We start from the raw sequence: 14,352 nt of genomic DNA on the forward strand, positions 1-14,352 counted from the left end.
TCTTCGGAGCAACATCGATTCATCTGTTTTATGTATTGTTACTACATCAATTATATTATCGCCAATAAAGTACAAAATATTATAAAATGTAGGTTTTTCAACTTTTTATACTTGTGGTATTTCACGTATGCACCAACTTTCCGTTCGCACATACGAAAAACAAATGTCTTGTTTAGTCCACATAATATAATATATGTATACACATATTACACGTCCGCATCTATTATATTATAACACTGTATAATAAATTTAAAGTGAAAAGGAAATAAAAATGTATTATCGCGAAGCGACTGAATTGAAAGTAAATTTGCTAAAACAGTGCAACAAACTAATGTAACAAAGAAACATCGGCGCTGTTAACAGTGCAGTACTTGCTTAGGAATAAAATGTTCAAACCTTACAATTAATATTAATATTATTCGAAGGTAAAGAATATTTCAGATTGCGTAGATATCAATTTTAATATGGAAATCAACTAATACTTTTTTCTACTTACGTTATAGACAGTACGTTTTACTAAGAAAAGAAAGAACATTACGTCTTTGATAATATTATGTACCAGTCACACAAAGGTGAAAAAGGTTTGTTTCTAGACTCACATTCGGTATCACAAACTGCAGTACATTGTCAGATGATAAAACTGTTGTGTATCACTGTTACATGGAATACACAACAGTAAAGTAGGATAATGATGCCTTTACCAGCTAAAATAAAATGTACACATCTAATGTCGTGTATCTATGCTGCATAATATGTAAGTATATACATACGTACAGGTTGTACGAAAAAGTCGAAAATATTAAAAAGTTTCAGCACTGTTCGTACATTCTGTATATGCGTATGTAAATACATACATACGTATGTATATGTTATATATAACACAAGACATATATTGATTTTTTACCATGGCAAATAATTCTAGAGACAGGACAAAAATCATGCCGATACTAAGCTTAATAGTTTTGCTACCTCTTTGCAAGAGGAACAATATCAGCTTTTGTATGTGTAATGGTGCTACATACCACCGAACATTGTACCTATAAAAAATAACGGATTGGAAATGAAACGATAATTGAAGATGGATAGTAGTAATCATTATCACGTGCTGATATGATTTATGAATCTTCATCTTCATTATATTCATAAAGCATTTACTGATATGTATTTTTGAGCACATGTATTGATTCTTACGCGACAGAAAATACGTAGGCATTATGATCCACATATTCTTGTCCAGCATAATTTAGTAAGAATAAATATACAAACACAGTGAGTACAAGTATAGAGTGCACCAACAATTCCTCTATATCGTCTCCGAATGAAAGGGCTTCAGAAATCTAAAATACAACCTCGGAGTTAATATCTTACTTTACAATTAATCATTTTACTAAAACAAGAAAGAATATTTTATACATGTACAATTTTTTTTTAATTTAAACTACTTATCCAAAAATGTATCTAATAATGCCAGATGAACTAACTCCATAAAGATTGAGAGTTAGAGAAGTTACAGAAATTAATATTAGGATGAAAAACGATTGTTCGTAACGGGATAAGAAAAACGTGGTCAACCTTCAACAAAATGAGAATGTTATTACATATATATACATATGTATAATTGTTAAATAAATACTAACGCATTAGCTTTACGATGAATATCTATAGCATGAACTATTTCTGTAAACATAATCTTTTTCATGCTAACATTTTTCCGTGTATTTACCATCATTGCCTTCTCGATACGATAGCTACAGGGAATTTCATTAGTGGGATTATATTCGTACTAGGATTGTATTTATTATTATAATTGTACGAAGAAAATTGGTTCGACTGATATTTTATGTTTATAGGAGATAAATATAAAATGTCAATCGAATCAATTTTATGTTATATAGTATATTTATTATATTCATTATTTGTTGTAAAGAAAGGTTATAAAAATTAATTTGTTAAAAATTATTAAAAATAATTCTACTATTTATAAATTATTTCGCCAATTGAATAACATTAATTTTGATTTTATCGAAACAGTAATTAGTAGTGTACCGCTACTGCTTTCCACGCCCTCATTCGCTTCGTTTCAATACATTATTCGACAACTATTGCGAATTATGTAAAATGGTACAAGACTTTTCTTTTTAGTATGACCCAATCTACCACCGTTTTTCATAGGGGTACTCTTGCGTCAGACACCCTGTATTTGTTCTTACATATACATGTATCTTCACCTGGCGATTCTGATCATTCCACATACATATTTAAGACAGACTAGCATCATCATTCCTGTTGCTACGAGCGCCGTTCCTCCTAAACAAGCTGTTCCACCCAAATGTAAGAAAATTAGATAACTATAAGTTTCCTGGCCGACGAAGTACTTAGGTATAAGCCTCTTCAGCAAGCGTGCTGGATCATATTCATTCACCAACAGAACATTAACAATGTACAATATTAATGGTAATGAAAACATAACAATCATGTTGCAAACGTGAAGTGCTAAAAATATTAAAAGAAATAGTTATATAAATCATCATCAATTTTGCAAAAATAAATTTCTCTGAATCTAGCACGCCCAACGTTAAAAACAAGTGTAGACGGCATAATTAAATGTTGCGGTAGCACTTCAAATTATGAAAAACACGTGAGACAGAATACATAACAGGAACAATAAATTCACAATTAGAACTATAAATATCAATTAATTAGCACTCAATTATGCCATATACTTTAGCTTGCTTTTCATATCAAAGATGCCAAATTCAGAAGAATAACATATACAGGGTGTCAAATTCGTTTCTGACCACACCAAAAATGTTGGTAGATTGGATCAAACTGAGAAGAGAAGTTATATACCATTTTGCAAAATTCTTATTAATTATCGTGTACTTAAGAAAAATGTCTGAGCGAATGAGCGCACGGAGAAGCGGAAGGCCGGACTTTCAATTTGATCCAATCTACCAACATTTTTTTTGTGGTCAGAAACAAATTTTGACACCCTGTATATTACCGTACACTTCATTAAGTTTATTGCCCTTTTACCACTTTTCTAATGAGCATTTATTTAAAGAACTGATTGTACATTTTTATTATTTAAGTTTTTTTTACTTTTAATGTGATAATTACAATGGAACGTATACGTCATTGTGACGGAAGATAATTTTATTATAAGTATACATATAAAATATTGTATATATCTATTCACATTCCATTTGTTTTTTAATAAATATACTTTTCATTAACTTTTGCAGTCTGTTACAAATATACCATCTAAATATTTTCTAATAAAATGCTCATGTGGTTAACCAGGCTAATGTAATAATACAATTCTCATTGTAATCTATTTCGCTTTACGATATATGTATATACGACATATTACAATATTTCAGTATTTTCTTACATAGAATTATAGTCGTAAAACGTCTTGCGTTGTCCCCGTACTTATTCATGATATCGATTTCTTTTTCGTCTTTTAGCTCGTCAGAGACATGCTGTAGTTCCTCCAATACGAAAATCAGCTATTGTAATAGAAATACTTTTCGACATTCGACTTATTGTAAAGGATTTAAATGTACAAACTAATTTATCCATAATATTTATCTAGTTTAATAAATTAATGGTCAACTTACTGCTGATTTGTTAATTCGGAAAGAATTGTATTTAATCACATATATGGAAAAAAGTAATGCTAAAGAGAAAACCTTAAAGATAAGTTCGCTAGAGAAGTCTCCAAAAATTAATGCTGCAAGCTATAATTAATAAAGTTTCTTTAAAAAAGACATTGAGTAAAATAATAAATATAAAATAACCAATGGCTTTGCCATACATAATAGTGTAACAAAGAGGTTTTAATTATTATAATACAATATACATATTTACTTGTATCACATATGTATATTATTAATAAACATATAAATAACTATATTTTCAAAAATAATGCATAAATGCAAACAAAATGCAATGATAAAAAATTAATAGTTATCATAATAAGAAATACAATTAAAAATACGGATCTACCTGATACACGACACTGCTAATTAGGAAACCAAGAACTAAGATTGTCTGAAGTTCAACTAATTTTGTACGCTGATAAGGCCATAAACCGAGCAAAAGGAAAAGTGTTCGATTCAAGCTGAAATACTGGGTCACTATACAAACCATTACTCTGCGAAAAACTTATCGCGTTTGACTGTGGATAAGTGAAGAATAGCGTACCCTCTTTTTACAAAGAATCGTTGGAGTATTTTAAAACTTCTATTTCTCCGATATATAACTTCTAACATAAAATTGCTTAATCTAACGGACATGAGGCAAGGTAATGTAAAGAAAATACTACCGTGAGAATCGAAACACAGAGTTTCATGTTTTTGCTCGGCGAAAAAGAGTGGACGATTAAACGATCGATCGATTTGATGCCGAGAGAAATTTAACAGATGTCCATTTCCCACAGAAAAACACTTGTAAGATGACTTTTTGTCTGAAATTCGCGCAAGCGCAATTTCAGTCTCTTTCAACATCGCGATTGTACATGTTGCATTTTAATGTATGCACTGGTACGGTGTGTACGTTTGATAAAAGTGCCAATCGATTAGTATTCTTGTGCCGATATATCCGCTGTGAAATTACAGTCGGTAAAGTACAAAATATCAGTAAATGTCAAAATTTCCTATTTGACATTTAAACCTACGGTAAATTTTGAAAACATCTTTGGATCGTGCATTACAAAGCACTTATTTTATTAGGTGACACGTTTATCTATTATACGCTACAAAATTTATTCTTTCGATGAATCAATTTTTTTCACAAATAATGTTTTTCTCGCATATAAAAGCGAACGCTAATTCAAAATATATTTAACGGCGACTATAAATAATTAGAAAAGTCTTAGTGCTTAGGACAAGTCTTTGTGCTTTCACGACTGTAATTTCTCACTTTTATCAGGCAATACTTGAAGATTTCGTTCAGTGAGTAATCGTTTTGTCTTAGCCGGCTCATTTTTAAGATGCTCTAATTTGCAAATCGCTATTGCTCTTTTCCGCGCTGCTAATGGATTAATATTTAAAAATCATAGGGAATGCGATTTTGCCAGATACACTCATGAAACAGCGAGTACTTGCATGTTTGTGTTAACAGTGTCTTTTATCAGTTCGCTCTGATGAAAGCCACGCGTTTGCTCAATTCATCACTTCCGTGAAATGCTCTTATGGATTGCGACACGCGTGATACTTGGACTCGTGCTCTTGCCTTTCGCAGGTCAGACACGGGTCTCGCAAATAGAAAAACCTTTGAGTACCGCGCGTATGTGCGAGGACGTTCACATTTCTCCTTTCTTCCTTCACTTTCAATTGTGCGGATACTTCCGTAGCCACGAATCGCGAAATGCACCTTCGAGAGAGACAAACGCGTCTCCGATACAGAAAAAAAAAGCGAAAGCGTCACGTTGGGAGAGGAAAAAACACATGGCAATCGCAAAGAGATAGAAGCAGCAGCAAGTTTCCGGAAGAAAAAACCTCGTAATCGTGAGAAGAGACAGAAAAAGGTGGAGCAGGGTCGAAGAGAGAATGAAAGTACCGTGCCGAGGAAAAAGCCGCACAGTCGTGAAAAGAGATAAAAAAATATGTAGCGAGATGGCGGAGGAGCAGTTTCACGTTGATGAGGGCAGACGATGTAGCGAAATTAGAAAGGAAGTGAAAGTGTCACGCTTAGGAAAAAACTTTGTTTTGTCACGAATTAAGATGTAGGAATGTGCACTAGGGTCCGCATGGTCACGAAAATGATAAAAATCGATGCAGCAGAATTGAAGAATAAGAGAGGGGGGAGGAAGAAGAGAAGTAAAAGGGAGGGAGAGTGAGAGAGAGAGAGACGGTAAAGATAAAATCTGCTTCTTTGAGCTCGATTTTTCTGAAGATTTTTCTATCTTTTTCTGTCAATCTGTCAGATTTGTTATTTAAATTGAAGCGATAATTAACAACACACGCAAATAAAAGGACATCTTTTCTTTTATTTTCGATTCTAAAGATAGATCCGTTTCAAGCACTAGCGTCCGAGTTTGCAGCCGCGAGTGGGTGGTACGCGTTGGCGTGTCGGGAAAAGATGGAAAGGCGGAAAGAGATTAGCGAAAGGGGAGAGAATTGGCGCAGGGAGGAAGAGGAAACGAGAAAGAGCATGGCAACACGGCCGTCGGCGTTGTCGTCAGCCGCGATTAAAATGTAAAGGGATTCACGCCGCGCAGCCAATTTATATGCGTCTGGCTGGGCCCGTTCTGAAATCGGCCGGGTATCCGCCACCACCGCGTTTCCCTTTTCTTTCCCCTCCTTTTAATGTTTTCCGACACTCGTTCGGCATTATTCGCACTCGTGCTTCTTTACATTCGATCAATTCGGCTCTTTGAAACGTATGATTTCCATCGACGCCTCGCTTCGCCTCGCGAACCTTTGGATTCGGATCAACCATAATCTAAAGCCAGGAATAGGCTGGATGTGCGACAGCGCGCGATAAAATTTGGAACCTATCCCAGATTTTAACGAAATATTGAAATTATGAGGAAACGTGACAAACGCGAGGTGAGTTTCGGAATTTCGCGAGTTTATTCCTCTTCCGCGCAGTTTCTTTTGGAAATTTGTTTGCATAGCTTCCTCTACTTTCGAGAAAGATACGCTAATTCAGTACTGTGTGTATAAACGTACACAAACATACACGAGGACACACAATTAAGAGAGGTTTAATATTTTTTTACCTTTATAAAAAAGAAGTACTAAAAAAATGAAAATTTAATGCTCTTGAAATGAAAACTTGTTTTTCATCTCTCTAGTAAATATAATATATTTTATACCAGTATTTTACACGCAGTGTATATTTCTGCGTGTATCTACCTGCAAAAGATTTTCCGTCTCGCGAAAGATTAACGTCGGTTTCGCTTGTAAGTTTCACTTTGTATTCACGACTAGGCGGTAAACTTTATGTCATCGTAAACAAAATATTTTCATGTCGTATATACAGAGAGAGAAGATAAAACAAACTAGTGGTGCTTTTACGAACGAGGAAAACAACGTTACAAGTTTATTTTAAATATTTATCTATTGTCAGCTCGCCGAGGAAACTAACCGAATTATAAAGTTAATTATATTGACTTAGCAAGTTTCTTTATCAAGTCGACGATACAAACTTTCAAAATAAGTCTACTTCGATTTACTACCCGAGTGCTTCGTTTCATTGTAACACGATATGCTGGCTGCACTTTCCACTGCACGAAGAGAAATGAGATCCGTTTTTGGCAAGGATCTTTTCTCTTCCTTCTTGTGTTTTATAACGTCAGGAATGTTTGGTAAAATCAATTGAATACACAGAAAAATCCACTTAATCCCACAGTAACTTTTACGTGAAAAAAAAATTTACCAAACTTCACGGCACTTAATTACATCGAATAAATTTTCGAAAACAATCCTAACAATTATAAATAAAGAAAAGAAGGCTCAGTAATAAAATAATACAATATATAAAGAATATAATTAAGGCAGTATGAGCCGTCACAGGATCGAAGGTGATCTGACGAAGTGTCGTCAATTTAAATAAATCCTAACAATAATTCCTAATGTCAAAAAAAATCGTTTCTTAACTCTTTGAAGCATGGTGGTAACCCACGTTACCACCTCAACATCTTTACTTTTTGCCCATTTAATTTCTAGTTAACGCATTTAGGTTGGGTAACTTTTTCGGAAAAATTTATTATTGTCCAAGTTTTTTAAGATTATTTCTTGAAAACTTTATACAAAGGGGTTTCCGCTCATTACGAATCTGATATCAGATTTTCAAAATTAAAAATGGCCGACCCAAAATGGAGGATACAAAGTATGTAAATTTTTTAAGTTTTCAAGTTTTTCAGCATTTTCGTTTGATTACGGTATTTAGGGACTCATCACGTCCGCGTCGTTAACTCTGGGTAGTGCCAAAAATGAGTAAATTCTAAGAAATGATCAAATTTCAATTTTACATCTGCCATTTCGCGCGCGCTCTTTTTTATATTCTATAATAAATTTTAACTGGAATTTAGATTCCATGGGTCTTAATAATATCTAAATAATGTTTCTTAGCATAGTTGAATTACAGTTAAATGATGTTATTCTGTTAAGTTTTGAATTCCGCCATCTTGAATCCGCCATTTTGAATTATGAAAATCTGATAACGGATTTGTAATCAGCAACCCCAAAAACCCTTGTATACAAAGTTTCACAAAAAATGGTTCAATAGAAAAATGTATGCTTCAAAGGGTATAAACTTTACTTCGCGAGGACTAGCCATCAAGTTTCTTTTTAATAATAAAATTTATTTGTGTTCTGTATGAAACACGTATATTCGGGATTGAAATTGGCAATCTAAAATCAAAATACATCTATCTTTCTCTTATATTTCTTTTCGATTTTGATTCGCGATATTTCCACTACACTAGAGATATCAACTCGCGTGCGAGATAGCGTGAAATGTCGAATTTTCTTGCAAAATCCAATCTTAATCTCTCGATCCGAAATCGCACAGCCCGATATTCTCTTCTCATTCTCCTTCCCCTTTCGAATGCAAGCTGTTCTTTTGCATTCGATGTATTCAGCAGCTCGCTCGTCTCGCGGATTCGCGCGTGAATCTGTCGATATTCCATCGGATATGCCTGGGCTGGAGAAAGGAAAACATTACGGCGCCTCCTGATATCCCTATTTTTCCTCGCGGTTCTCGCTCGATATAGCCAACGGATCGAGAAAAATATTCTCTTCGCGTCCCGGAAGTTTATAAATTCCATCAAAACGTATCTCAATGCCATCGAGATACCTATTCTTGTAAAGAGAAGATCCGCATGAGACGAAAGCGAATCTTTTCTCAGTCAACTCGATATCTTTTTCTAATATTGTAAGAATTATTAGAGAAAATTTAAGTTTCAAGTGCAAAATTTTATGGAGAAATCAGGTATCAAAATGTATAATTTCAGAAAGTGAGAAATTGTGTGACGATTAACGCATATGTATAAAATACATATACATTTTATTCTTGCTTCGTGCACTCTGTATTCCTTTCAGTGATTTTATCGATATTCTTCCTGGCTAGATGTTAAATCTGCCATACACACTTTGCACTTACACCTACTCTTCTTTTACCTGACCTAAAATCTATTAAACATTATTTATCGAGATATATGTAAAATCATCTGTCATGCGGATCATTTTTGTATCCCTTCGCCAAGCTTCTGAAATATTTTATCTAAGATATTGAGTTCCACGGGAGAAGTGCCTTCTCATTCAATTCAAGCGAAAACTATTCGACATAGCTTCGTGTAAAAAAGAGAAATGACGAGAGACCGTCTAGTCTTCGTCGCTCAGTCAAGGGAGTCGGAGTTTGCACACGGGCGAAGACATCCCGCAGGAATTTTACTCCTTTTTTCCTCTTTTCAGGGTGCACCACGCGGATCGCTTACGATCAGGCTCGTCATAAGGTATGCGTGATGCAACGTCGTGGCGGCGACGGCGACGGCGATGTGCATTTAGACACATCTGGGACGAGTGGCGCATCGTAATAAACACGCGTGGCCGCGGGGACAATGAAATTTCGTGTGCATCTAGCGACGAGGGGAGAACAGATGCATACGCTGCGGCTTCTGACGCGCTGATAAGATCGGCGCACGTTCTCGCATTCACAATGAAAACGAGGAGGCGCGACGACACGGAAATTATCTCGCGCGCAGTACCGGTTAGTATATCCCTAATCCTAATATCCTCTAGTTGGCCATTCTCTTTGAAATACCTGAGTGTTCCAAAATATACGGAATATTTAAACGCTGAATTTGATTAGGCTACCAAAATTTCATCGATTGTTTTACATCATGCTTCCCACACGAACAGTATATCCATGTTATTCGTAGCAATCCTTTAGCTTTCAATATTTCATTTATTCAATCATGTTGTAAATTACATTTGTTTATGTTGTTAAAAAAAGTTTGTTGACTAGTGTAATTCTTATGACATATTGCAAAAAGACAGACTCGCTTTCGTTCTCATATCTAGCTTTCATAAGGATACTCGATGACACCGAAGTACGTTTTCGTGTCGGTAACATGTAAAAATTAGCGTCAACTGAATCTTATCGATTGTTATACCAATACCGTGTATGAGTTTATATCAAACCGACTAATATCACCCTTTTTTTTTTAGTTTTTACTTGTCTAAAGGAACTCACTCTTCCACTCAATTCTAAAAGGAAGCGTGCATTTCCTCCCTATTTTCGATACGTGAAAGGTTTCGGAGCGTTTCGAGCGAAAAGGATGGGACAATATTGCAATCACTTGCGACCGATTTACTATTTTAATAAAGTGGGCGCGAAAAGAGGCGGCGACGCCTCGAAATTATGGCAGATGTGGGACGACGCGGAGCAACGGGAAAAGCAGAGAAGGAAAGCAAGAGAGAGAGAGAGAGAACCATGCTAATGGTACCATAGATTTCTACTCCTTTCCGTTCGCATTTCGTCGTCGTCGAGGGGTGGAAAATCGCGCGTTGCGCAAGGCAGAGTGGCGGAGGAATGAGAACAACTGAAAGGAGCGCGACTCGCTTAACCCTCTAAACGCGTGGAATAATTTACGATCGGTCCCATCCGCGACGATCTTCTCCGAGGGAGAAGGAGAAGGGTTTCTTTCGCCCGGGTTGCCTCCCTTTTCTCCCTTTTCTCTCTCTTTTCCCATCCGCCGCGGAAACCAACCCCGTTATCCACGATTTCCTCGGCGCACCACCCACCGCGATGCCACCGGAACTCGCCGGTTCCATACACAAACCAGAGAACGTCGCGGGAGAGACGGTTGATCGATCGACTTACATTCGATCTGCCTGCTCATCCTTTTACGCCACCTTATACTTGCTTTCAGGGCGATGCGAAAGTGCCACTTAGCGCGACTTGTAATATCGCGAATACCGCGGCGTTCACATCTCCGTAAATTATAACTGGGATACATATATCATATTTCGAAATAACAGTTCGTAAACTCTATGTTTTATTGGATGAAATATTTAATCTAGGTAAATTTAAGTGTTTAACCCCGAGTTGAAATTTTGGCTCTACGTTGAACCTTTAATTCTATTATATGTATAGTAGGACCTAAAACAGTAAAAGAGGTCGAACTGCAAGTACAAAATTTACTCCTACTTAAAAACTGGCGGTGTCGAAAATTTCTACTTTTGCCAATTTATCATTAAAGTAGGTCCTTTTAAGCAGGAGCTAAAGTAAATTTTTACAATTAAAGATTCAAGGGAGAAGTAGAAAAATATAACGTCATCAAAATAGGTTATTACTCGTCTATGTAGGCGTATAGATCGGCTAAGTAGGTGTAAATTATCCTTAAAAGTGTCAAAATATTGTAGTACCAAAATTTTGACTCGGGACATCATTTGATAATTGCCTACGTTTATTTCATTAGTTATTGATTAATTTAGAGAAACATCTTTAAATTTCAGACATTTGGTTCAACAGACGACAAACATATCGTCGAATAAAAATAATCGAACTTGGTCAAAGACTATCCCAAGTTTTTAAAGACTATTTCAAATTGATTCGTAAAAAAGAATCTTTCATTTAATCTACAACGTCTTTTCAAAAAACAACCTCTTCTCAAGACATTTCCGGAAGTTATTCCTATGTAAACGCATTATTGCACAATTAAGGATCAGCGGCCCGTCGCAGCTGTATCGTCAAATACGTCGACACATCACGCTTAAGGGGAAATGCAGCAGAACTATATCGATAATTTTATAATAATTCAATATTCATTACAGCGACAGGAGGCACGTATGCTCCGGGGAAATGCTGTTGATATTGCGAGAGACAGGGACAAACGATAGTCGCATCCTTCAGCCTGACTCCCTTTTGAGTCGGCCTCTTCCGAAGTTACACCGCCATCGAATTTACGTCGAACTCCTTTGTGCAGCGGATCACGACAGAAACCAAATTAAGAACGAGCCTTGGTTTAATGGGATTTTGAGGCGCGGAGACGAGGATAGACTTGCGGGATGACTGACGACATCATAAACGTTAATATCTCTCGGTTCATCACAAAAACTGTTCCTTATGAACAAATATATCTGCGGAAGACACGATTGTCGCTAAGGTAAAATTGGTAGTCAATAATATACATTTTAATTTTTTTAAATTTCCGCTCCTAAAATTTGTGTTAATATATCGTTGTGACACCTATATTTTCTTACAATTGTAAATACTTGCGTGCGTCGTTAAAATACCACGGTTTCGCTTGAAACACGACGAGAAAATGAATTCTCCCTCGCGCTGCAATTCGAACGGTGCATATTGATTAGAATTTACGTCTGTTTTAAAATATTTTCGAATTGTACGGAAGACAAGTAGGCAATAAAGCGCACTTTGCAACGATGAAGCGTCGCATAGCTGGTAATCGGGGAAGTTTCTGGCCGTAAAATCAAGCGAAGCGTATGAGAGAGAGAGGGGGGGGGGAGGGGGAGATCGTAGAGAGCGATTGCTGGCACACCCTCGAACGAGACAACGCGTTGCGCTCTCAACACCCTTGACGTCCTGTCGCAAAACAAGCACGATACGCATTTAACGTCGCTAGGGGGGTTTAAATCGGATGCACCGACTAGATCTATCGACCCGGAGACACTTCATTGCAGCGCATATCGTCGCCGCGATCAAGCTCGAAGTGACATCCTGTGGCTCCGATTCTTTTCTCGTATAAAGCTAGGCAGACAGAAGCAACGGACTATCGACGTCGTAAAATTGAAAAGATAAATACCGGAGGGTTTAGGTAAAACGGTAATCCTAATGAAAAGAGGAGCAATTTAATTGAACGCGGAGAGACTTCGAAATGTTTAATTAATTAAGTTAAAGAGAGAATTGAGTAACTATTTATATCCTTCCCACGAATTTTATTATTATTATTATATAACATTAAATAATAAATATCATCCCTTTCCAGGATTGAATAAATTAACCCTTTTAACTATTAAATATCTTCTAATTCTTATTGCCAAGTATAAATGTATTATATTCTAATCTCATTGAAACTTTCCGATTTTACACGGAAAAGAATGCTGTTGAATTAAGCAAAATCAAGTTGCTTGAATTAAACGTTAACGTCACGGGTTGTCACAAACATAAATAATATACTCCATTGTATGTGCTATGGATTTTAATTTTAAGCATTAAACTAAATATCCAGATTATTAAGACAACAATCTGATGTTTTTCATTTATTAATACCGATATTGGTTCAATCATTTTATTTCAATTACACTGATCGTGTTGATACAACATAATTCTCTTTCCGTTTATAAATAAAAATTTACTTAGCAATAATGATATATTTGAAATTGGTTCCAATCAAAATGCACACACAAAAATTTTAAAAACTTTTAACCATTATGTGACCAGTGGCAAATTATCTAATAATAGTAATATAATCACAATAAGGATGAGCAATTTATTCTTTCTCACTTAGATTTTTACAACCTTTGGCATGCACTCTAGCACGTCATCGATCAATTCGGGCCGCTCGACACGCGACACCAACCCAAGACAGCATCACGAAAAGTGGATAAACAATGACTCCCTCGAGATCGTCAACTTTCTCGAAAGTTTACGACAGTCCGGCTCTGTTCAAACTGCGCAAAAAGCACGACCGTGCGGAACTTGGGTACCGAGAATCCGGAAACGATTAGAACGATATACTGACGAACTATATGAAATATTTTTATACTCCCGAAAGAAAGCACGTAATTCCAGAACCGTCGTAGAATTTTACGATCGATATAAAGGGTACGAAGATCCCTCTTGATACTTTGCGAGTAAAAATAAAGAAGACAATTTTTAAGACGCAAAGTGTGAAGCTTTTTTCAGCTTCGTTTCAAGTGAAAAAGTGTAATTTTTTCCAACAAAAACGATTGCAGAATATCTACATTTCCTGTTGATTAAAGCCTTTCGAAAGCTAATAAACAGTAGTTGTTTTACTTTAATCTAACTAGTGTGTAAAGACTGTTATTCAGAGCCGTGTTTAAAATAACAAATTAAATGTACACAAATGCTACTATACACGTAATAAAAAGATAATCTTATAAACAGATTTTTACTGACTTTTATTACGACAGCAAATAATGGAAAAATAAGGTTATTTTTAATTTATAACTTCAAATGAATAACAACGTTGTTGATTGTTTTAAATAAAATTCATACCGTAATACGTTACTCAGATTTAAATGTAGCTCAATATCGAAAGCGTGATTCATATTGAGCTCTTGAGTGCTTTTATGAAAAACGAGATACCATCTATGTAGTGTCGAAATCCACTTGAGTTAAACCGAAAGGGTT

The 14,352-nt window shown here is 35.7% G+C and overlaps 2 protein-coding genes across 7 annotated transcripts; one reads left to right on the forward strand and one right to left on the reverse strand.

The window, feature by feature from the left end:
- The first annotated feature begins 11 nt into the window (after positions 1-11).
- Positions 12-14,096, forward strand: LOC105560063. Of its 3 annotated transcripts, XR_001008794.1 has the most exons (4): positions 12-88; positions 9,429-11,039; positions 11,475-12,124; positions 13,487-14,096. XR_001008794.1 is itself a non-coding variant. In XM_012008819.1 (2 exons), the coding sequence occupies exons 1-2, from the start codon at positions 12,027-12,029 to the stop codon at positions 13,820-13,822; spliced, it is 405 nt and encodes a 134-aa protein (XP_011864209.1). In that variant the 5' UTR covers positions 11,414-12,026; the 3' UTR covers positions 13,823-14,096. The 3 variants fall into 3 exon arrangements, 1 of the variants encoding a protein (XP_011864209.1); XR_001008793.1 differs by lacking the exon at positions 12-88 and having other exon boundaries at positions 8,252-11,039; XM_012008819.1 differs by lacking the exons at positions 12-88; positions 9,429-11,039 and having other exon boundaries at positions 11,414-12,124; positions 13,516-14,096.
- Positions 437-5,828, reverse strand: LOC105560065. Of its 4 annotated transcripts, XM_012008823.1 has the most exons (11): positions 4,210-5,828; positions 4,012-4,126; positions 3,624-3,743; positions 3,395-3,512; positions 2,229-2,493; positions 1,638-1,748; positions 1,482-1,572; positions 1,192-1,337; positions 905-1,037; positions 600-704; positions 437-516 (listed from the first exon to the last, which is right to left on the reverse strand). In XM_012008823.1, exons 1-10 carry the CDS (start codon positions 4,509-4,511, stop codon positions 657-659), a joined length of 1,449 nt encoding a protein of 482 aa, XP_011864213.1. In that variant the 5' UTR covers positions 4,512-5,828; the 3' UTR covers positions 437-516; positions 600-656. The 4 variants fall into 4 exon arrangements, with proteins under 4 accessions (XP_011864213.1, XP_011864212.1, XP_011864211.1 ...); XM_012008822.1 differs by lacking the exons at positions 437-516; positions 600-704 and having other exon boundaries at positions 772-1,037; positions 3,395-3,494; XM_012008821.1 differs by lacking the exons at positions 437-516; positions 600-704 and having other exon boundaries at positions 772-1,037.
- Positions 14,097-14,352: the final 256 nt, after the last annotated feature.

This window comes from Vollenhovia emeryi, unplaced genomic scaffold (genome assembly GCF_000949405.1).
Source record: "Vollenhovia emeryi isolate VEMERY1.0 unplaced genomic scaffold, V.emery_V1.0 DF939242.1, whole genome shotgun sequence".
Taxonomy (NCBI): domain Eukaryota; kingdom Metazoa; phylum Arthropoda; class Insecta; order Hymenoptera; family Formicidae; genus Vollenhovia; species Vollenhovia emeryi.

Bases quoted from the DNA above. Each gene is read 5' to 3' on its own strand.
- LOC105560065 (XM_012008821.1), bottom strand. From the start codon at position 4,511: ATGTTGAAAGAGACTGAAATTGCGCTTGCGCGAATTTCAGACAAAAAG. The intron at 3,744-4,011 runs GTAGATCCGTAT...TATTAATTATAG, and splicing joins TTAGCAGTGTCGTGTATCAG to CTTGCAGCATTAATTTTTGG. The intron at 2,494-3,394 runs GTAAGAAAATAC...TAATATTTTTAG, and splicing joins TTTTACGACTATAATTCTAT to CACTTCACGTTTGCAACATG.
- LOC105560063 (XM_012008819.1), top strand. From the start codon at position 12,027: ATGACTGACGACATCATAAACGTTAATATCTCTCGGTTCATCACAAAA. The intron at 12,125-13,515 runs GTAAAATTGGTA...CATGCACTCTAG, and splicing joins AAGACACGATTGTCGCTAAG to CACGTCATCGATCAATTCGG.